This window comes from Ursus americanus, chromosome 8, assembly GCF_024610735.1.
Source record: "Ursus americanus isolate L20-20 chromosome 8, mUrsAme1.1.p, whole genome shotgun sequence".
Taxonomy (NCBI): domain Eukaryota; kingdom Metazoa; phylum Chordata; class Mammalia; order Carnivora; family Ursidae; genus Ursus; species Ursus americanus.
Window position 1 is genome coordinate 9,840,773 of NC_142134.1, and position 24,325 is coordinate 9,865,097.

Consider the following 24,325-nt stretch of genomic DNA (forward strand, 5'->3'; position numbering starts at 1 on the left):
AGTCCCTGTCCATAAACTAGACATAAGGGATCTTCAAAAATCAAACGCTAGTTGTTTAAGTATGTTGATTGCAGAGAGACGCATGTAGACATGGAAATAAAGGAGGATATAAAATGACAACAAAACTTGCATAAAATTGGTCTCTCATTCATGCATTTAACTATCTAATTCACAAGCTTTAATGTTCCAGCCAAACAGATGTACTACGTTTATCTCTGTAATGGGCCATACTGCTTTTGCACAGTTGGATTCCCTGAGCTATTTTTCCAGAATGCTTTGAAGTTACAGACTTTTTTAAACATCAGAACTAGTAAACAACTGGCATATATTTTACATTTTTCTTTTAGCTGTCCCTAAACTCTTTTTTCAGAAATTTATCCGATAATGCATGAAATGCTTTTTAGCCCTATTCAATCTGGTCTAGTGACTCAATAAAGACTGTAATTCTGAATAACAGCTGTACTTCTTAAAAAGACTATATTTTTATTGAAAATTATCACTATTTTTAACTCCATTGCCTGTGCATGGACACTATCATTGACTGATTCTTTTTTTTCATAGGGTTTAGGAGATTTATCTTAATTTATTTTTAATCAAAATGTAAAGATGCTTTCCATATCTTTTAGAGAATTCACTTTTTCATTATTAGGAAGTGGAAGGATGGCAGCATTTCAAAGATGAAGTAGTTGATCATATGCAATTCAGCATTATCCATCACTAGGAATTTGTATTAATAGACAATCAACCTACAGGCTGTACAATTCATTTAAAGGCCCAGTTGGGATGGAAAAGTGCTTAACATATTTATAACTTTTGATATCTGTGTCATGTTTACACAACTAGAAAATCATGCTAACCATATGGGTAATTTTACTTATATTTTTCTCTTGGATGTGCTCCAAAAATTAATTTGGCTACCTGGAGGCAGAGTTCAGAAAGCATGTCAACATCCTCAAAAATAAAGCTTCGACAAATTGGATACCTTATTTAAAAGTCCCTCATCTTAGCTACTTAATAAAATACACCAGTAGAGATATTCCGAGTAACTTCCTGTTAGGTTTAGTGAGTTTGGATCATTGGGGAACAGATTATAATCTAATAAGCACAATATTGCAATTAACTCCGTGTTTTGCTTAGTTAACTATCACATGTATTTATGCATTTAGCTGATCAGTTTACATTTATCAAACACTTAATATGTACAAGACACTGAACTGTAGGCAAAGGGACTATAGAGATAAGACACTGTTTTATGCTCAAAGGACTCAAATGGAGACAAATGAAGAAAAGGCAATTACATCATAGTTTATAAGTGTTATGATAAATTTATCTTCAAAAGCTTAGAAGATGGTTCCTAATCCCAGCAAATATTTCTTAAAAGAAGGAGATCAAAACAAGAATTAGAGGATGCATAGCAATTTGCCATATGAAAGCGAAGAGTAAGAATAGAGATTAAGCAGTTTAGTAATAAAGGCATTTCAGGAATTGAAAGGAGCAGAAGCAACGGCAGAGAGTCATGACACAGTCTTGTGTTCAAGGGACAAAAGCCATTTGGAGTAAATGAACAATTAAATGTGAAGCATGAGTGGTAAGAGATGAGAATCGAGCCCTGGACTGGAGCCGAATGGTGGAATATTGTTCATGTTCCAAATAACTCAGACTTTTAAACTATGGGCATTGAGGAGCCAAGAAAATATTTAAAGAATAGGAATTATGTGTTTAGCTCTCCCTGGTAGAAATAACTTGAATATATATGCAAGTATGTGGAACATATGTTTGCAGGGGACAAAATTGAAAAAAGACCTGTTAATAAGATTCCTGTAGTTCAGATGAGAAATAAAGTAGGCCTAATCTAAGTAGCAGTGTAGGCTTATCTGTCTAGGTGAGACAAGATTTCCACTTCCAGAAATACTTAGAAGGTAAAATTCAAGGACTTGATTATGGTTAGATATAAGGGATAGAAGGAAGAGGAAATAAAAACTGTTTTCAAAGTTTTTAACCTGTATATCTGAGTGGCTGGCAATGCATCAGTTGGAATAGAGAAGCTACAAAGCTTTAAAGTGGAAAATAAATTCGACGTTTGGCATGTTGGAATTCATGGTGCTTTTGCTACACCCAGAGAGTGGTCTGCTGAGCAGTTTGATATACAAAACTAAAAGAATGGGTGATATAGATTTGGGGGTCAACTGCATATTGGTGGTTATTAAAACCATGTACAGGAAAATTGGGTGGATTGGGAAGAAGATGAAAACAGAGGTTAATTACTTCTAACCATACCAAACTTTATTTTTAACCAGTGCTCCTATCTATCAACATATCCTAGGTATTTCTCCTCATTTATTGACAACTTTGGCACATGGCTCATTTTCTTTCTCTCCAATCTGAGTTGACTGTCATTGCAGATGGTTCATCTAATTCTCTGGGCTCTCAGTTCTTTGATCAGCTTTGAAGTCCTTCACCAACTCTTAACTTCAGGAGTCCATAAATACAAACTTCAAACTCCCTCACACTGATATTTCCACTTTTGTTCTTTGGCCTCATCAAGAACTCTATTCTCTCCCACTACTACTCTATTACTTTCCAGTCTCACTCTTACTGTATTCTCATTATTGGTCTATTTTTTTTTTATTGCTTCATGTACCCTAAGAGCTACCATTTTAACCATTATCAATAATCTGAAGTCATTTGCCTTGCTATCCTTTTTTCCATTTGTCTAACTATCCACAGCTGAGTCTGATTTGTTTTTATTTTTTATTTATTTGGCAAGTGATTATGTGACCCTTATATAAGTTATTTTATCTAAGAACTTCATAATTTTTAGCCATTTTAGTTCTTATAACAAAGTCATGACATGGGCACAACCAGGATGTTCCCTACCAGAGGAACTCACACCATCATACAAGTTTGTGATCCCCAACCTGGACTATAACATTTTTCTGTTTCATTGACTCTTTTTTTCTCTTTTTGGAATGCTCTTTATGGAGAAATTAACCACCATTCTGTGAGAAAGGCCTACCTATCCCATGAAGAGAGACCATAGAAGAAAACTGAAGCTACAAGACCTCAGCCAGTATCAGCCACTAAACATGTAAGTGAAATGCACAAGTCTTCAGATGAGTTCATTTTCATACTTTGAGTTGTCTAGTTGAGTCCTCAGACATCACTGGGTAAAAACAAGCCTTCCTCCTATGTCTTATCTAAACTTCTGACCCACAGAATTGGTAGGCTTTGGAGGAACTGGTTATGCAGCTACAGTCACTGGAATACTACCAATAACAAGTTTATTGCTGAATCCAATAAATATCTTTCAAGTCTTAATTTTACTTGATTTTTTGAAATGTTTAACATAGTCGGCCAAACCCTCCATCTTTAAATATTGTCCTTATTTGGTATGTATGCCACTGCATGCTATACATGGCACTTGGGTCTTTCTCATTACTCCTTGTCAGTTACCACTGAAAGCTCCTCTAACCCATTCCTTCTCTTAGGGCTCTGTCCTAGGCCCTCTCTGGGTCAGTGGTCACAATCAGGAGTATGCAGTTGAGAAATACTCAAATTTAATGGAAGATCAAATAGCAAGTGTGAATAAAAAATAAGATGCTATTGAAATTTGTAAATATTAAGGCAAAAATGTCATGTATCTCCATTGTGACACGTATTTCTCCTCTTCAATACATGTGAGAGATTTATAAGAAACCAACGATCCCCTAAGTATTTTATTATTTCATTCTGCCATTAGGCAGTAGTCTCAAATAAGGAGTTCAATAAGTATTACTCTATTCTAAAATGGTGAGAGTCATAGAATTAACTAGACAACTTTAAAGAGTAGGTCAGATTAAATACCGAGTAACAAAACAAAGACATTCTTTAGAATATCATGAAATTTTAAGTTAAATCATTGGTAAAGATTAATTAAATATTTAGATGAAAGAGAAGACAAAATTTCTTATCAGAATCTTAAATTAATCAAAGTTTTCTCACTGTCATTGAATATTTTTAATATACAAATAACGTCTCTGAACAAAGAACCAGTCCCAACATGTCTTACATATGTAAATAATTAAACAGTGTCTGCTCTGGTAGTAAGTTGTTTCATCCTAGTAAGGTTATTTCTCAGAATGTCAGAGAAAGGCAAAAAAAAAAAAAAAAAAAATTAGGGGGGAGGAAGGGAAATCTGATCTTGAGTTTCTTGTGAACCTTACCTCTGACATTCATTTTTGGCTTTGTTGATGAAATTGAACCTACATCAAAAGATAATGAACCATTTTTGTGGGAAACCTGCTGTGTTTGAGATCCTCTAGGAAAGAGTAGGAAATGTTCTTTTCTGAGCATTGCTGTGAAGACCCTTTAGAACACTTATTGATGTCAGATACAGAACATTCTTAACTGATTCATGACATTTGAAACACATTCCTTTTTCAGACTAAAATGTATTTTTTCTCCTTACCTTGCTGTACAAAGGATCCATACACAAACCACATGGAGTTGTAGAGAGTAGTAGAAGTCATTGATCCCATTTGTAATCGTGGGGGATTAAGCCAATTCAGGAGGTAGACCAGAAGACCCACCAGAAGAACAGTGCCAGCGATGCAAGCCCATAGAGAGAGATCAAATGGTGCAAGACAAGCAAACATATCCACTGTCTTTTCAGCCCTTCGAAGTAGTACTCCCACTGAGTAGTCCATATAGCGTGTTGTAAAGTCCACCACATTCTCACGATCTGGGGTGATGGTTAAAGCAGAAATCCCTATGTCGGCTCTCTGAGAAATTGAAGGAGAAAATATTAAATTAACAATGTGAAAAACAATTTGATTTGTGGTGCTTCAGCTTGCCTTAAGGAAAAGAAAACAGATGCCTCAGGCAACATCTTTAGTCTTTTTATATAAACTGAAAAACACAGCAGAGATTTCTTAGAGGCAAACTCTGTGTGAATTTTGCATTTCTCACTGCAAATCTTGCCCTACCAGAGTTAGATAAATTACCTTGTTCATATTATCAGTGCATGTGAAATCAGTGCAGAATATTTTAGACACCGATAACACCTGAAGGAAATTGTCTTTTTTCCTTGGGTCATTTTATCAGAGCCATCATTAACACAGTAGCAAAGGCAAAACTTATTCTAAAGAATTCCTTCTGAGAAAAATGTTCCCAAGATACTTAATTATGTTCTTAACATGTAAATTATTAGGCAGGTAAATTAAAAAAAAAAAAGAACCTTCAACATAGCATTTTACTCTTGGTTTAGATTTCTCTGCATCAGAATATATATATATATATGTATATATATATATATATATATATATACATATATATATATATATATATTTAAAGATTTTATTTATTTATTTGACAGAGAGAGAGAGAGCAAAAGCAGGTGGAGCAGCAGGCAGAAGGAGAGGGTGAAGCAGGCTCCCTCCTGAGCAAGGAGCCTGATGTGGGGCTTGATCCCAGGACACTGGGATCATGACCTGAGCCAAATGCAGATGCTTAACCAACTGAGCCACCTACACACCTCCAGAATTTATATTATTAAGCTCCAAATATAATGAAGTTTGTTAGAACTTTCATATAGCACTATGTTATTATGTCATTTGCCTAAAGTCTCTACCTCAGAAATGTTTTAAAGAAAATTTAAAGATTAAGGAGATCTAATTTTTCTTGGAGTAACAACTCTTTTTTTCAATGTGTATCTCTTTAGATTCTCAGTGATAGCACTCAAAATTACAGTACATGCTATTTTACTTATTTGAAGCACACAGAAGAATTGCAGTGAGATCACGGAACAAATGAATTACATTTCGATTCCATGATATGAGAACACACATTTAAATATCTAAAAGATGTATTTTGTTTGAAACAATGATCCATGGCTATGATTAAAGCTGTGGGAAACTCCTTCCAGACAAATACAAGCAATAGTAAATTGTTTGTTGAACATTTTTGTTATAATTTTTCTTTCTTTTGCATTGTTTTATGAAGGAGTATAGAAACTGGTTTTATTGCTTTTGGAGACCAAAACAAAGAAACAAACAAGCAAAAACAAAAACACAAAAACATAAAAAGCAACATACCTAATGGAATGCTAAACCAGTTCAAATAAATCTAGTCTCTGAAGTAATAATGGCCTCAAAACTATTCTAAGCTAAATTTAAACTTTATGTGTGTGTGTGTGTGTGTGTGTGTGTGTATATATATATATATATATACTTTTATACATATGTATCAGCCCATACATATTTGCTGCTAGGCTCAGTACTAAGTAGTTAAATAAATTTTCTTATTTAATTCTACAATACATCATGAATTATGTGTTTTTCCCTTCATTTCATAGATGAAGAAACTACAAGACTTAAGTAACTCATTCAGTTCTCATAGTTAATAAGCAAAGAAGCCAATATTAAAGCTCGGTTTTTCTTGCTCCAAACCTGTGCTTGTAAACACTTACCCTATTGCAAAAAATCCTTCATTTTTCAAATAACCCATATAGTAGGTGCTTAAGATAACTAGTTTTAGGATAATTTTTACCTTAAAAGTGTCTGAAATTTTGCGGGTTTTTTTTTTATTACGCTATTTACATTGCAACAAGGCCATATTAGTATAAACACAGTGAGTTTATAATTATTAGCAGAGAGGTATTAAACTTAATAACACTACATGAAAATGAACTTTCAGAGAAATAATTATTATTGCTTTCAAGCTCATGTATTTATTTCCTGTAGCTAGCTATTAGGAATTAGGCCTTTCAGATTGAAAATCTAACCTGGATCCTCAACTCTCTAGTTCTATCTTTTCTGAGCTTCAGTTTATCCATTTGTGAAATGAATATACCTAAGTTTAGTGTGATTATTGTGAGTTGACTCATTTATCTTAATCCTAATGGTGAATAAATATCTCTCCAAGATTCAGTTAGGCTTTCAGAAGTTACCTTTACTTTCTCAGAACATTACAATACTATGGATCAGTAATTCAGTAATTGATACACTAGTGACCCAAAGCATTTTATGACTCAATTAAAATCAGAAAATTTCACCTAAGAAAGAATTTACTGACAAACTGACTGAATATTTGTAAATGTTCATCACTACTTTGCTGATAAATAATTAGATGTCTAACACTTACATTATTATGAATTGGAATAGTTATACACTGATTCTACTAAAAGATATAAGTATCATAAAGCGAATTTCTATAATGTAAAAAAGATATCTAGGCAATAATGTGCCCTTTCTTTTTGGAAAATGAAATTGATTATACTGCATGTCCTAAAATATTTATTAAATATAATAATTACTTGTCATTTTTCTATGGAGAACTTCCTAAATTCTGGTCCACTTTTAACACTTGGCTATTCTGTTCTCAAGGAGAAATTCCCAGTCTCCCTGTGGAGGGCATATAAGAATCATTTAATGGCCTTTTCAAACTGCACAAATACATTTATGTACAGACAAAACACAAACACATATGCACACATGTTTCCTATCTCTGAGATTTATATCTTCCTAAGGAAGTACCTCACCCTTTTGTTCAGAATCAATAATATAGCAGATCATTGTGCTTGATATGAATATGTGATAGTCCTTACTTTTATGAGAGAAGTTTTACTGGAGCAGAAGAAGGAAAAAAAAAAAAAAGCCAAGAACCACTGATTAAGAGACAGAACCCAAAAACTTTTTGAACATTTTCAAAATAACAAAAATGATCAGAAAAAAATCATTCCTACCCGCCCTCCCTCCTTCACTGCCTTTCTTCCTTTCTTCTTTTCTTTCTCTTTTTCTATTTCTTCCTTTCTTTCTCTTTTTTCTCTTTCTTCCTTTCTTTCTCTTTTTTCTTTTCTTTTATTCTCTCTTCTCTTTTTTCCTCTCTTTCTCCTCCCCCTTCTTCATTCTTTCCTTCCTTCCTTCCTTCCTTCCTTCCTTCCTTCCTTCCTTCCTTCCTTCCTTCCTTCCTTCCTTCTCGTTTGTTTATGTCTATGTATGCATACATGTCAATTCACTTGTCCAGTTTCTACTTTTCAAATCTCATGGCACCTTTAATCTTCTCAGTACCCCCTGCCCCAACTCTTGCGGGTGGCCTTCACTGCTATTTTATAGGGAACATAGAAGATATCAGATTAAAATTCAGGCTTATTTCTATCTCTCCACCTATATCCCACACCCAACCTATTCTATTTAACCTCTATTTACAATGGATGAGGTGTCTTCCTTCCTAAAACCAACCTTCCATCAGTAAACTGATCAACAAATCCCCTCTTTCAATTTTTAAACTCCTGTCTTTTCTATGTTAAACATCATCTTGTCAACTGTAAATTTCCTATAAAAAGATTCTGTAACTCCTTTGCATTAAAATAAAAACAAAACAGAAAAGCCTGTCCTCTTCTCCATGACTTCTGAATCAGTTATTACCCTTTCTCTCCTCCTTTTTCATAGTCAATTTTCTCTAAAGATTTGTCTCTATTTCCAAACCTCCCAGTAAGTCTGGGAAGATTCTTTTGTACACATATTGTTAAGGACTCTATTACTCAATGGACACAGCACTCCTTAATTTTTGCATTGCTGACTCAAGTGGACACAACTTAGTGCTCCTCTGTTTAGGTTTCTTGACATTTGACAGTGATGACTGCTCTCTCCATCTTAAACACTCTTTTCCTTGGATTTCATGACATGATATAAGCTTCTTTTTCAGTTCTTTTTTCAAGCTCACGTTGGCAAACCTCTGGAGTCGGGCCTTACAGACTTTTCTCATTTGAGATCTGCCTAGGCAATCTCATTTATATCCATTACTTCCATTGTCCCCATTCATACATCAGGTTTACAAATTTATATTTCTAGATATAGATCCAAGCTCTGGAGTCTAGACTGATTTATGTAACTAATTTCATCAGATGTCTCAAAAATACCTCAGATTTAACATGGCCAGGACCATATTCATGTGTTTGACTCTAACCAGTCCTCCACCAATATCTCCTGCTTCAATGAATATCTTTTCACATAAGTCTTAAAATCTTGGTGGTCTCATTATCTTTTCCAATCTATGACTCCTATCCTATCTGTCACTGTTGATTCTACCGCCTGGGAATCCTAATATCCATTCCCTTCTCTACTATTTCCAGCTCTCACCATTGCTTTTATGGGCTCATTATGAGTCTACCTGAAATCTACCATTTTTCTTCTCTTAATATCCCTATTGCAGTCAGAGTAATCTTTCTCTGGAGGGCAAATCTAATCCTGTCCCCTGTCACAATTTAAAGGCTTTCAACGGATTTGCTTTGCTCTTAGGAGAAAAGATTACTATTTAACATAGCCTATACATCTTCAGGTAGACTATCCTCAATCTACCTCAACATAGACATGCTGGACCATTTTCCTTTCCAGCACTTCTTTCTGATGCATGGTCTTTGTACATGCTTTTCATACTGAATGGATTGGCCTTCCTGAAAGTTCTTCAAGTAAATTCTTGTTCATTTTCATAAATCAGCTCAATTGTCACTTCCTCAGGGTAGCTATCCATGACCCCCTTTGATTAGAATAATAATTCTTGTTATTTATACTATCAGAAGCCTGTATCCCTCACTTCTCTAGTAATTGTGACAGTTGTAATTTTACAAATATTTGTGTGATTCTTTGAATAATGTCTGACTTTTCTATGAGACTACAAGCTCCATGAAGGTAAAAATTATGACTTTTTTTTTTCATTTGACATATTCCTGGTATCTACCACATTTGTCTGGCACAGATTCATGATCAATAAAAATTTGCTTCAAATATGAATAAGTAAAGATGGAACATTCACTGGATGCTCATTATTCAATTCTTATAAATCTCTTCTATTCTTCAGCATTCCTGACAGAGATTTTTACAGAAAAAAAGAAAATGGTAATATAAAAATTTACTAAGTCTTAAAGCACTGATAAAAGATTTATATCTTAATGAATAATTACTTCCATAATTAAAACAAGGTTCTTGGTTTATTAATATGTTTATATTTATGCTATTTGCCATTAGCTAAGGTAATCAAGAGTCTACTACAGTAGGTCAATATATTACAAAATATAACGTATGTCAAATGTTTAATGAAGAAGTGATTATTTGAATTTTGAAGAACTAGAACTAAAACTGGAATATACATAATTTTTTGAAACTATTCTAATTATACAGTCATAACATTTTCCTTGAAAGGAGATAAAAGACTTGCATTCTTTCAAATCATGAAAAGGAGATGGATGTATATTATAAGGGGGCATGGTTAATAAGCCATACAATAACTGAATCTTACTTAGAAGCATAAACTTAGATTTATCTAAGTTCTAAATTTAATCTCTTCCAAATTTAATTTGAAATAAATGATCATATCTCACAAATAATCATTTAATTTATGCTTGAATATAAGGCTAAGGACATTATATTAATAATACTAATAGTCACACATTTAATACTTACTATATATTTAGTGCCATGTTACATGTTCCACATACGTTATTTTATGTAATGTTATTACAAGTCCAACTGCATCTTTTCAAGATGAACAATTTACATTTAAAATATTCAAATTAATTAAAAGCCTTGAGTATAGGTGCCTTTGTGTCATCATCTATACATCACATTGTAAATCTGAATAGATCTACCTACTCTTTCAAATACTTGAAGAATACTAGTTTATTCCCCAATTGGAAATATTATTTTAACTCTAAAAATAATTTGCTTATACAATCATTCTTCTCAACATATGATTTCCATACCCCTCAAAATACTGGTCATCTTCATGCAAACAGAGTCTAATTCATCAATGTTTCCTCAACTGATATGAATAATATAGTTTTTGAAAATGAAATTGAAGCTTGAATCATCTTTACAAGGTGCAATTACAACATTGCCTTATACTAAACTTAAGGTTAAGTACATTTAAAACATATTTTTTGAACCCCTCCCCCAAAACATATTTTTAAATGAAACACTATCAATCTAGAAGTTCTCATAAGTCCTATGCAATTGATTTTTAAGCAAAATGTTAGATTTTATATCTATCTCTCATCAGTTTCATTCTTTGGTTCTTTGGTCTTTTGCATCTATCTGAAGTATTTTGAACTGTTACTTATCAATCATCATATCTTTTTCTGCTAGCCTTGATTCATTTGGAAGTTCGAGATGCAGGCCTTTAATTCTTCACCTACATTACTAGTAAAATATTGATGAGAAGCATTGTAACTTGCCTTTAACATTCTTCCCATTTTGATGGCAGTTCATTAGTTAACACTCCAGATATGTTTTTTTTTTAATTATTATTATTGTGTCATCCAACCAGGCTACTCTATATAGTTTTTAAGTACTTTGTAAAAGGCATTATTGAACTCGAAATACATGTGTAACCAGCTCATGCTATCAAAAAAGAAAATTAACTGCTTATTTGTCTTATCACCTATAACACATCAGATTAATATTCCATCCACAATTTTATCACAGAATAAAATCAAAGTCACTGTTCAGGCAGAATGCATTTTTTTTCTAATTTTGAATATGCCAATATCCCCTTTTTCGTGTTTTGTACTTATTATCCATAGTATCTCATATGTCACTTCAGAAAATGCATTCATTCCCCTATGATGTCATTCATTTGGACCTGGAAATTTGAATTCATTAAAAGTACCTACCATGAGCTTCAATTCTCTTAAGTTTTTCCCCCTTGTCTTTCCCACTTCAAAGATTTTTTGCACAAAGTGGAAGGAAAAAAGTTATTGAAGAGTTTTGGCACACATTTAACAAGTATTAGGTCTATCTCTGCCTATTCTTAAACCATACATTTTCTTCTCTCGCTCTTCAGAAGAATGGACCATTCACAGATTTTTAAAATTTCTTGACAGTTTCCTTAAATGTTACTTTATATTCTTTGGTCTTCAAAAAATGTTTTAGTGTAAAAGTTCTAGGTTTGCTTGGGAGAAAGTAGACATTGAAGAAATGCTAAAAGAGGAAGAAAAGAAGGGTGATGGAAAGGAAGAAGAATGTAATTAAGTCTTTCATCTTTAATAAATAATATATGACCTGACTTTGGGCAAGTGGCCAAACTTTCATCATTTTAAGATCACTCATCTGTACAATAAATGGATCGATGTAATTGGTAATATAAGATCCCTTCTAACTCTGAAATTTTAGAGCTAAAATTATTTATTGAGACCTTATTATATAATTATTATATGTTTGCTAATATAGGAATAGAAATGTTTTCATTCTAAAGACTTTAAGTCTAGAGACTTTAAAGTTTCAACAGACCTTTCCAGGTAAATACAGTATATAAGTTATTACTATTCATAGAAGAAACCAAAGCATAAGTACTAGGGAAAAGAAAAATAACCAAATTATCAAATTAATCACAAATTATTTATTTTGTCAATATCAAGATTTTATGTATTTCTCTGAAAAGAAACACAGATGTATTTTAATGTGTCATTGTTACAGATGAGTATCTCAGTTTCAAATACAATCACATAACAAAAATCCATTAGTTTTCAAATATTCCACTGGAAATGAATCAATCTCCAGATAGACCAATGAAATTGTTGTTAAACTGACTTTCATTCTGAAATTAAGATCCTACTTAACAATTCTAGAAGATTTTAGAAGAACAAAAAGTTATAAAGAAGATATTTAAATCCAATAGGATAAACACTCTTATAACTTCTATAACATTTTCATACCTTTACTTTTACACTTTTATACAGAGTATTTGTGAGCTCATTAAAAGAATGGTATTAATTTGATTATACCTTAGCACATGGTAAGGCAGCTAATAATCCAATTAAGATAAGTACTAAGGAGAGTTTACTTACTAGTACCACTACTATTTAATATTTACATTGTGCCTACTATACTCTAAATACTTTACAATGATTAATTCAGTCAATCTTCACAAATACCCTGTGAGGTAAATACTGTTATTATCCCCATTCTATAGATAAAATTGAGACACAGACAGAGTAAGTAACTTAACCAAGTTCATACCACTAAGATCCAGGATTCTGACCCACTCAGGCTGTCTCCAGATCCAATGTTATGTGAACATAAGTACTTTTTCTTCCCAAAATAATTAGCCCGCTACCTCACTATTGCTGTAGAAGAATCCATAATTTCTCAGTTAATATGATATTACTCCTTCAGCATATGCCTAATTCATACACTTACATACACACATACACAATTAACATATATAGAAATATATGTATACATATATATACAAATATAGAAATATATATACTATTTTTTGAACCACTTGAGAATTGGTTGCATACATCATGTCACTTTATCTCTTAATATTTCAATGTTATTTAAAAATACAGAACCACAGTACCATTATCAAACTCAGATAATTTAATATTGATACCACAGTTTAATCTCAAGTCTATATTACAACTTTGTCTTTTGTTTCAAAACTGAGTTGCCCTAACAAAAGAATCAGGATTTAAAATTTAATCTACTATTTTTTCTGTTATTTACCTCATTACTTTCTCCTTTTACTTCCGTTATTATCTTCCCTGTATCTTCTTCTGTTAAATGTTGTTGTACTTGTTCTAGCTTTCGGAGATGGAATTAAATATGTTTATTTAAATTCTTTCATTTTTATTGATGTGGATTTTTAAGACTATGAATCACTCCTTAAATATTCTTTATAGACTTGAATATGTAATGTTTTTATTACCACTACTTTAAGAAAGTTCTGTAATTCATGTTTGTATTTCTCCTTTCTTCCAAGAGTCATTTAATAGAAGCCTTTATTTCAGGTGGAAAGCCTTTTCTTTTTTTCTTTTTTTGTTGTATTTTGATCAGAGAAATTTGTTTGTATGATATCCCCTGAATGGAACTTAATGGTATTTTCTTTCTTTGTTCTTTTTTTATGGTATTTTTTTTCTATGATTGATTTTTCGCCAATGTTTATATGTTCCTGGGAAGATGATATATTATCAGAATATTGTGTTTGATATATATACAAATGTTTGTTTATTGTTATTATTTATATACATGCTTTTTATTATTGTGTGAATTTTGTTGTATTTACTGTGTTTTTCTATGTGTGGTGTCTTTGTCACTTTTCTTCTTTTGTTTTAGAAAAGTTTGTACTTTTGTTATAATGGTTAACTCCATATTTGTACCTTTTATAGTGTCTTTACTCTCACTTTTTCCCCTTTAACCTTTGACTCTGATTTTTCAGTTTTAAATGAAACCTGTGACTTTCACTTATAGTTAATAATGATATTCTACTTCTCCCTTTCTTTCCCCCTTTTCTTCCCATTATTTAATTTCATCCTTTCATTTTGAGAACCTATGATGATTTCATATTATTGTTTAACCCTTCTTTCTTTCTTTCTTTCTTTCTTTCTTTCTTTCTTTCTTTCTTTCTTTCTTTCTTTCTTTCTTCTCCCTCTCTTTCTTTCTTTCTTTCTTTCTTTCTTTCTTTCTTTCTTTCTTTCTTTCTTTCTGATTTTATTTTTATTTGTAAGAGAGAGAGAACGAGCAGGGGAAGCAGCAGGCAGAGGGAGAAGCAGGCTCCTCTCTGAGTAAGGAGCCTGATGTGGGGCTTGATACCAGGACCTTGGGATCATGACCTGAGCCAAAGGTGGACGTTTAACTGACTGAGTCACCCAGGCATCCATAACCCATGTTTCTAACCTTGTCTTAGTATCAATTCTACAATTAAATGACATCAAATGATTCCTATTAGTCTTCTGTTATTTCTTGCTTGAATGAAGCTTGGAGTCCAGTAGTTTCATCAGGAGAGGCTCAAGTGTCCACTTTTCTCTTAGTGCTTATAAATTTAAAACTTGTTGTTGTTGTTTTTCCCATAGCCATGAAGGGAAGCTTGGATGGACATAAAATCCTTGGCCTACCCTTTCTTTTTTGAAGTTCTTGGAAGTACTTCTCTGATGTTGGCCTGCTTTGTGTGTTGCTCCTGAGAAATCTGATAGTAGTTTAATTTCTTTGCCATTTAAAGTAATTTGGTCTTTTTGCCTTGAGAATTTTTTTCCTTGTCTTTTAAGTCTAATAATGTTACTAAGATATATATCAGAGTCTACTGCCCTGGATCAGCTTTTCTAGGAACCCTAAGTATATTTAAATTTTCTTTCTTTCTTTTTTTTTTTTCCTGGAAAGTTTCCTTAGACTATACCTCTAAATATTGTTTCATTTTGTTGTTTTTCTTCTTCAGGAACTTCAAATATATATGTATATCTTCTTTGCCTATTTTTTTTTTACTAGATCCTGTCACTCTGAACTTTTAGTTCTTTATTTCATTTTCATTCTCTTCTTTTATGTGTTTTACTTCAATGTCATTTAATGTATTCTCCTTTGAGCAAATTATAATTTATGTCTTATGATTTTTATCTTTTATATTTTTTTTAATATACACTCTGCGGTTGTTGCATTTCTTTGTCATTTTGGCCATCTCAATGGTTAGTTTTTGAATTTCTCATACTGTTTATTTTTCTTTAAAAACAAACTTCAAATGATTGTTTGAGACATTTAATTTCATTTGGAGTTTAATGTCACAATTTTGTTTTTCTTTGTAGTTGTTTATGTGAGAAGAACTTTGATAAACCAAAATATATGAGTCATACTTTCTCTTCTTTTGAGAGTAGTTTTCAATGGAATTTCTCCAATTATTTTTCAACTTCTGGATAATTTGTAGGCAAGGTTCCTAGTTCAATAGAACTTCCTACTGTCAGTGTATTAACTTGTAGTTTCTTTAATGGAGGATGTTTTTGGGGGGAGTTGGTATGCGTTGTTTCTGTTTAGTTTCTACAGGATTCTTAATTTTCCTCATTTACTGCTTGCATTTTACCTTCATTAAACATCTCCAAGGAGCATCTTCTCTATTTTCCCTTCTCCTCCAGAAGTAATGCTTCCCTAAGGGTATTACCCTGACACACTTAACCTTTTAGTTACTTCCCCATAGGCAGTGTTGTGGTTTGTTATGTTCCAGGTTTGTGTTCCATGCATTAACACTTGGTATTAAACTTTCTCTTTCTGTGGGTTATTTTAGCTATGCTTCATGCATGTTCTCTGCTTTCTTCTTTCTTCTGAGCTCAATTATGTGTTTCTTCTCCTCTCATCTCATCCACAGACTTGCAACCTCAGCTGGGACTCCGGTGTTATCTCCGTCAGGATTTGATATATATATGTCTCTACTTACAATTTGAAGAATGTAGTTATCTCTGTGTGAGATTTTCTGTCATCAGATGTGATTTTATTTGTATCTCTAGGTGATTTTATAATTTGGAGGATGAGGCATGGGAAGACTCAAATGCATGTGGCCACTATTACCCCTTCCCAACTTGATCTCAAATGACACATACTTTTAGTCATTTTTTATAATAATTATATGTATTTTACCTTTTTTCTCAATAATCTAAAACTTTAGAGTAATATAGTTTACTCATGTTAAATAATTATTCTATTTCTGAAATAAATCCTATTTTGTAACACTTGACTATATTTTAATATGCTGATGGGTCAAATTTGAAAGGATATATTTTAGGATTTGGAGATATATCCATATTCATAAGTGATACTGGATTTTAAAAAGAAGAGTTAATTATTTATTTAAGGGTGAGAGAATAAGAGAGATAGCATGCACTCAGGGGTGAGAGGTAGAGGGAGAGAATCCTCAAGCAGACTCCCCACTGAGTGCAGAGCTCAGTGCAAGGCTCGATCTCAGGACCCATGAGATCATGACCTGTGCTGAAACCAAGAGTCGGCGCTTAACCAACTGAGCCACCCAGATGCCCCAGATATTGTTTTCTTTTTGTGTGTGGTATCATTGTTGGATTTTGTTGGGGGATATTGTAGCTTTATACAAGTAGTTGAATAACTTTTATGAAATGTTTTACTCATTTGTCCTGTTCTTTCCTGAAAAGAATGAAGAAAATAGGTAATAACCTTTAGTAATTTATTTATAAACAATATACATTTTTGGCATATTTGAAATAGAACTGTTTTTCTTGAGTCAATTTTAATGACGGGATGTTTTCTGTGACAGTGATTCATTTCTTAAGATTTTTCAAATTATTGTAAAGGTATATTTATTATCTATTTAAACTTGTGAATGTTTTCCCTTCTTGTGGTGTATACACTTGCTCTTTCTTAATATTATCTATTCATACATCCCATTCTATTAAACCGGACTTCCAGAAGTTCATGTTTGTTTAGGTCTTTTCAAAGAACTGATATTTTCCCTTTAATAAGTTCTATGAATTTATGAATTTTAAAGTATGAATTTTTACTTTATTTTAATTTAAACTTTATAGCTTTCATTAGATTTTATTATTTTTTATTGGGTTGGATGCATGGTTCCTTATTTTAATATAATAATTACATCGAGTTTATAAACTAACATTTATTTAAGTAAAGTTTTGAGAACAATTCACTTGTAGTTTTTGTCTTTATTTTCTAAATAGAATATACTTCTAGTTTTTATTTCTTGTTTGCTCTAAAAGCAGTTTAGGAGAGTTTGTTCTTTTTTATTTTTGTTCACTGTTTTTAATTTCCAAATGGTTTCAAATTTTGTCTTTGTACTTTCAAATCCTGTTATTCATTTAATTTCATTGTATTTTGAACAGGTAGCTTTTCAGGTATTATTTATTTTCTGTAGAAATTTGAAATTTTAGGGAGTATCTAATGTATTATCATATTTTACAATTTGCCTATGAGCCTTCACTATCTGTAGGAAACATATTTATCTAAGTAAGCTTTATTAATTATACTATTTGTATTGTATTAAATAAATTTTATGGATTTAAATTTTTAAAAATAATTTAGCTACAATTCAAAATTACCAGATTTGGGTGCCTGGGTGGCTCAGGCAGTTAAGCATCTGCCTTTGGCTCAGGTCATGATCCGAGGGTCCTGGGATTGAGCCCCACATTGGGCTCCCTACTTAGTGGGGAGTCTGCTTCTGCCTCTACCACTCCTCTCCACTCGTGCTCTCTTTCTCTCAAATAAATAAAAAACTCTTAAAAAATTTAACAGATTCTATATAAGGATCCAAAGTTACATTTCTTGTTTTCTTGTGAAAATTAGAATATGTAGCAATACATTTTCATGGATCTGAGGGGCAGCTGCCCCTTTAGAAAATGCAGGAAATCTCTAATTTACTTTCGCTCTCACCATGCAAGCGCAGTTTATGCATAAGTACCTATATCCAATTTTACACATTTATCTTTACCTATTCTCTGTTAAGTATTTCAGTTTATAATCCTCCACTTTTTCTTAATGTTATCAGCCTAACTGATCAGCATAGTAGATTACAAAAATCAACTACAAAATTCTTCCCATTTCCATACACACGCCCCCATGCAATGTGACTATACAGCTCTTCCCCTGAGGTGGTCAAGCCTACTTCCCTATCCTTTCAATCTGGGATTAGCCAGTGATGCTTCACTCAGTGGGAGAGAAGCATTGTGATACAAGTACAGCCTTGAAAGGTTTGCACAATGGAGAGTGTCCTTGATCTTGGTGTGCTTGGAACCCTGGACCGCCAAGTAAATGCACTAAATTACCTGCTGGAGACCAAGAAGCCATGCAGAGGATAACAGTAGTGCTATTGAGCTTCAACAGCAAGTGGACCATCAGATATTATGCTTTCTGTTGAGCTCATGGCTTGTTCTTATCTGAAGTGTGTACTCTTCCAAATTAGGGCAATTAATAGAATTTTTTCAGGTACCTGAGAAACCAAAATTTCTTAGGATTGCACTTTCCTGAAATCTGACAATTCTGGTTATGGGAGGCACGCTTTCTTAATTTAGAATAATGTATTAAATTTTCCTCTGTTGTTACATTTATTTGATCATATCATCTGAAACTTTAAAAAGGGAGGGTATATGCCTATGCTTGCTTGAAAAAGTGAATAGAAGTCTCAAAAATTCCCCAAAGTTTTCTAATAGCATAGTTTGTAAAAATGTCTTCCAAACTCAGTAGACACATAGGAAGAGGAATGTGGAGTGTCTTGGCAAGTCTCAAACATGAGAACGTAGTGAGTACTGTTGTCAACGACTTAGAAAGCTAAACATTTTCCAACTTTTAGCTATTAAAAATGTGGGAAAAGGAATTTTCTAGCTTAGAGTTCCAGTGGAATGTGTGAATTTGTCAGATAAGTTGAACCATATGAGTCCATTTAGCTCAACATGGAAGATGGCCTAATGTAAAAACAAAACGTAACAGAAAAACGTATATACAACAGCACTGGCTAATAAGTTTGCCATCAACAAAAAATAAGAAAGCAAAACTAAGAAGAAAAGTAAATTTGAACATGAAATTGTAAAAGCAATATTACAAATGTATTCTAGTTTCGAAAGGGTCAAAATGTAAAACCTGCCTATTCTCTTCTTATAAGTAGAAGAAATGCCCACGATATCACTGAGGGAAACACTAATAGAGAAGTTCCATAGTTATCAGACCCAGGCTGATAAAGCTTCCAGTGTTAGGAATTAGACTCATTTTCTCTTGTTGCTATGCTCTTCTCAGTACATAGCTTTCAAATCATAATTTAAGATAGTTTGGGCTCCAACCATTCTATTGACATTTTAGTAAGAGGAGAAATGAAAAGGATCAGAAATAACAAGAATCTTCCCTTTAACATTTTCCAGAAGTTTCATATTATAATTCTATTTAATTTTCATTGGTTAGAACTCAGTCACATGATCACACTGGCTCAGGAGAATAGCCAGGAAATGTATACTGTGGCCAGTCTATGGCTAAAATTCAGGAGTTGTATTATTAAGAAAGAAGACAATAGATACTTAGGACAATTAACAATCTTTTCCACATTTCCCATAGGTAACCATTGTTTCAAGACTGATTCAAGTCCTTTGAAGACTCTTCTTTTTTTACATATAAATGTATATACTGTTTCCCAAAACTAATATAATAAAGATAATATAATGTTTGAGTAATACACACACACACACACACACACACACACACACACACACACACACACCTTGTCAGTCTTTCTAAAGGCTGCAAAGAATTTTAAGCAAAAACTGTTTTTGTCATCTTTAAATTTTCAGCACATAGATAGGAGATGGTAGGTACATAATACGTATTTATTGCTTGTGATGAAATTCTGATTAAGTCAGTCATTTCCCCTTGAAAGATTTTTAGAATGCTTCCTTTTTCTTGCCTATTCTAATCAATAGATGCTCAATCTTGCAATTTAGAGTATACTGAATTGAAAAATGTTTCTTGGAGCTTCCCACACTGATATTTCTAGAAATGAATATGCTTTATTATTTTAATAGATGATGTTTTGTCACTGACACCAACTATAGTGACAAAAGCAATGTTACTACTTTAGTTTCTATGTCAGTCTTATCTCTAAGCCTCTTCCAAGAAACCACATGCCATCCCTTCCCCAATATCCTCTCTCTTCCCGAGCCCCCATGCACATTCACATAATGATCTAATTTTAAAGTCCTTCTAGAAACACTTTAGTTTTCACTAGTCCCCAAACCCCAGCTTTTCTCTTTCAGTTTAAATACTTAAGCTACATTATTTATATTTATATTTTATTTATATAAATATTTATTTTTTGGATTTTTACCCGAGTTCATGACATTTTCCTTCCTGGAGCTTACCATTATTCTTCCTTTCTCTGTTTTTCTGTATGTCTCATATAGTACTTATCCCATAAATATCCATTTTATCTTCATAATTATAAAATTCTCGAGACAGGAGCTTTATTATCATCGACTTCTATCCTCCTAATTATTTTTCTCACTGCTTTGCCCATAGATTTAAAAAAAAAAAAAGTGTTGACTTACTTGTTCTATGTTACATGTTAATGGAAATATATGTTTTTATACAACTCTAAATTTAGCAGAAAAGGAATAGGTTTCAGTCAGTATACTGTCTGAGAAAGTTTCTGTCATTATGTAGAAGCCATTGCCTTTATGTTTTTTTTCCATATCGAGCCATTAGCCAGAACTTCCAACTTGAGTAGTCTAGGTTTTAATGTTTTCAGTCCACATAATGGAGCACACCTCCACAAGAAACAGCTGGACAACTTTGTACAAGAGCTACCCTACTTATACTGAGGACAAATTTGAGGCTCTGAGAAGTTGAATAGCTTGCCCAAGGTTATAGGTGAAAAAAATGTGGAGTCGGCCATGCCCACCATAGTGTGGTTGCTAAATTTGATAAACATTTTTTGCTTTTATGGTTTCTGTATAATCTCTTTCTCCTAACTGCTTACCCAATATTTATTTATTGACCCATTTAAACAAAATTGGCATGTATATGCTTTTAAATTATTACTCTTATTTTTCAGACTTTTGATTTGCCCCTCAGCAATACTCATACTGGGGAAGTCATTAGGAGATAAAGAATAAGACATGGCGGTGGGTGTGTGTGTGTATGAATGAGCGCTCAAGGCATTAGAGGCAATTATTAAGAATTTGAGGCATTCTCACACTGAAGTTGAGAACTATTAGAAGGTTTTGGGAGACTGTGGTATGATCTGACTTATATTTTTAAATAATGTTTGGCTACTGTGTTGAAAATAGATTATAGTAAGAAAACGCTACAGCATGGTGAGTAGTTAAAAGGCCATGCAAGCAGTCACAAAGAGAGAAAATGGTGGCTTGAATTGGTGAGTAGGGGTAAAGTGGTAAGAAATGATAATATTTAGGATATATTTCAGATTTATAAACCAGAAAAATCTGTTGATGCACAGTGTATGAGCTATTACAGAGAAAAGAGTCAGGATAATTTACAGGTTTTGGGCTGAGTAAACTGAAGATTGGAGTTGCCATACACTGTAACAGGGAAGGCTATAGGTAGAACAGGTTGAGGAGAGTGAAATCAGGAGTTCTGTTTTGAACATATTATGTTTGGGACACCCATTAAACATCTAAGAGAAAATGCTGAGTAAGTGGTAAGAAATAGGAGCCTGCAGTTCCAGTGAAAGACTTGGGCTGAAGAAATAAATCTGGAAATGGTTTACTTATAGATGTTAACTAAATTCTTGGGGCACCTGGGTGGTTCAGTTGGTTAAGCATCTGACTCTTGGTTTCAGCTCAGGTCATGATCTCAGGCTCGTGAGATCGAGTCTGCTTGAGATTTTCTCTCTCCCTCTCCCCCTATCCCTCCCCCCTCTAATAAAATAAATAAAATAAAATAAAATAAAATATAAAATAAAATAAAAATAAATTCTTGAGACTGGATGAGCTTACCAGAAGCTGAAGAGTAGATAGTAAAGAAAATGTTGGATGTATGTTGGATCTCTCTCTCTCTATCTCGTCCCCATCCTGCCCCACCTCTTATCTAGCTATCTAGCTCTTGGAGAACAAGAACTCTATGTTCGATATTTTATGTATTGCCCACAATGCCATCTATACATTAGGCCCCAATAAGTACTTATAGAATGCTGAGTGAGAAGCAAGCTACAAGTTATTTATAAATTGCAGTGGTTCAGGCATTTATCCTGCAGCATTAAAAGGGATTTAAAAATAACACCATTTCTGAAATTCCCAAGAGGGAGTGCTGCCATCTTCAAAGAAAAGGATCATCTGAAAGAGTTTTGTAGTCAGCCATTTCAACTTTCTGAGAGATCATCTTAAGGCTGCTTGTGAACAGAGCATATAGAAGCAATCTCTGCCTGAAAAGCCCAAGCTGCAAATCCACGAATCAGTGAAATGCAAACCAAGGATAATGATTAGAATTGAGTGGATTTTTATTTTCATTACAGTGAAATTTTCAATCATTGTAGAATTCACTTAAGACCACTATTATAGGTGCTTTTAGAGCTCCAGATCAGGAGAATGTAAGTTCTCTGTAAATGAGAAAGAACTAGCTCCCAGAAACAGTTTGTTGGTAAGAAGTGAATCTATACTTGCTATTCTCCTAGTGATTCTGTGCAGATTTAAGTGAAATAGGAAATGAGTAAGAGATACATTCAGATATCCTCATACAGGTATCAGGAGCCTCTGTGGTCACCTCCTTCCTTGATACAGTTGAGTCTCGTTAGATGCTCAGTCGTTCAGGTTTGTTGCTGTTGTAAGGTATCTTTATTTATTTGCGAGACAGAGACAGAGAGTGCAGAGGAAAGGGGCAGAGAGAAAGGGAGAGAGACTCAAGCAGACTCTACCCTGAGCGCTGAACCCAAGGGATCCATCTCGTGACCCTGAGATCATGACCTGAGCCGAAACCGAGAGTCAGGCACTCAACGGACTGCGCCACCCAGGTGCCCTCGTTTATTTGTTTTTTAATCAGGGAAATCTTTATTTATATTAAAGCCTGTCACTATAATATCATTAAATTACAAAGAGAAAACTCAAAATGATTAAGACTTAAAACAACTGAAATCTATAGTATCCAAGTGGCGGTCAAGAGTAAACTCCATTTATCTTTCAAAGTATGGTTCTATTTCTAAATATTCTTTCTTTTTTTTTATGTCCATAGGTGGCATTTATTTATTTATTTATTTTTTAATGTTTTTTTATTATATTATGTTAGTCACCATACAGTACATCCCTGGTTTCTGATGCAAAGTTCGATGATTCATTAGTTGCGTATAACAGCCAGTGCACCATGCAATACGTGCCCTCCTTACTGGGTAAATATTCTTTCTGATATTAGTATATGAATTTAAAGTAAATTACTCAAATAAGGTTGGTACATTCACTGCTAGATGTGAGCAAATTTTTTAAAGAGTGTAATTATGGTTTTGATGTAATAAAGGATGTTTTTGTTTCTCTTCAATATTAAAGTTGGTCTTTGTATTTAGTAGGTAAAGTGCTCAACATTGGGAAACACAGAGACAGAGGGGGTTCATCCTCTATTGCATCAACTGCCTTCCTAAGCCACAATAAATTTGTATTATACTCTTTTGATTGTGCATATTTTTCTGTTTATAATTTCCAGATAAACACAGAATAAGCATCCTAATGGAGTGAGCATCCTAAATAAAAATGGCCAATCAAGCTAAATACAATGCCCTAAGATTATGTCCCTAGAACTATATAGAATTTCATGGTTGAAATGTCCTTTGAAAATTACTTAGAATATCCTCACTCAAATCTGCCCTCTCTTTTATGTCTGGAAGTTAGCTTACTTATTAATTTTACCCCCAAACCATGACAAGAGACAGATGAAAATCTAGGCAATAGATGGCAGTGAGAGCCAGTGGTGAATTTCAGGATTTATATATCCTCTAGTTATGAGATTTTTTCATCATAGCCCCAGTCTTTATATCAGCTTGGCTTGGACAGATGAAGTAGTCTGCTAATTTATATCCTATATCTACCACATCCTTTTAATTCTATACATATTTTACTGAATTGTGGTTTGTC

At 33.2% G+C, this 24,325-nt stretch overlaps 1 protein-coding gene across 2 annotated transcripts in view; it reads right to left on the reverse strand.

Moving 5' to 3' along the window:
• Window positions 1-24,325, reverse strand: part of GRID2 (glutamate ionotropic receptor delta type subunit 2) — a 1,348,780-nt gene that overhangs the window by 246,598 nt on the left and 1,077,857 nt on the right. For both annotated transcript variants that reach the window (XM_087863984.1, XM_045791965.2), the window contains exon 11: window positions 4,448-4,760. In XM_087863984.1, the coding sequence (XP_087720110.1) occupies window positions 4,448-4,760 (313 nt within the window). The remainder of the gene's footprint in view (window positions 1-4,447; window positions 4,761-24,325) is intronic.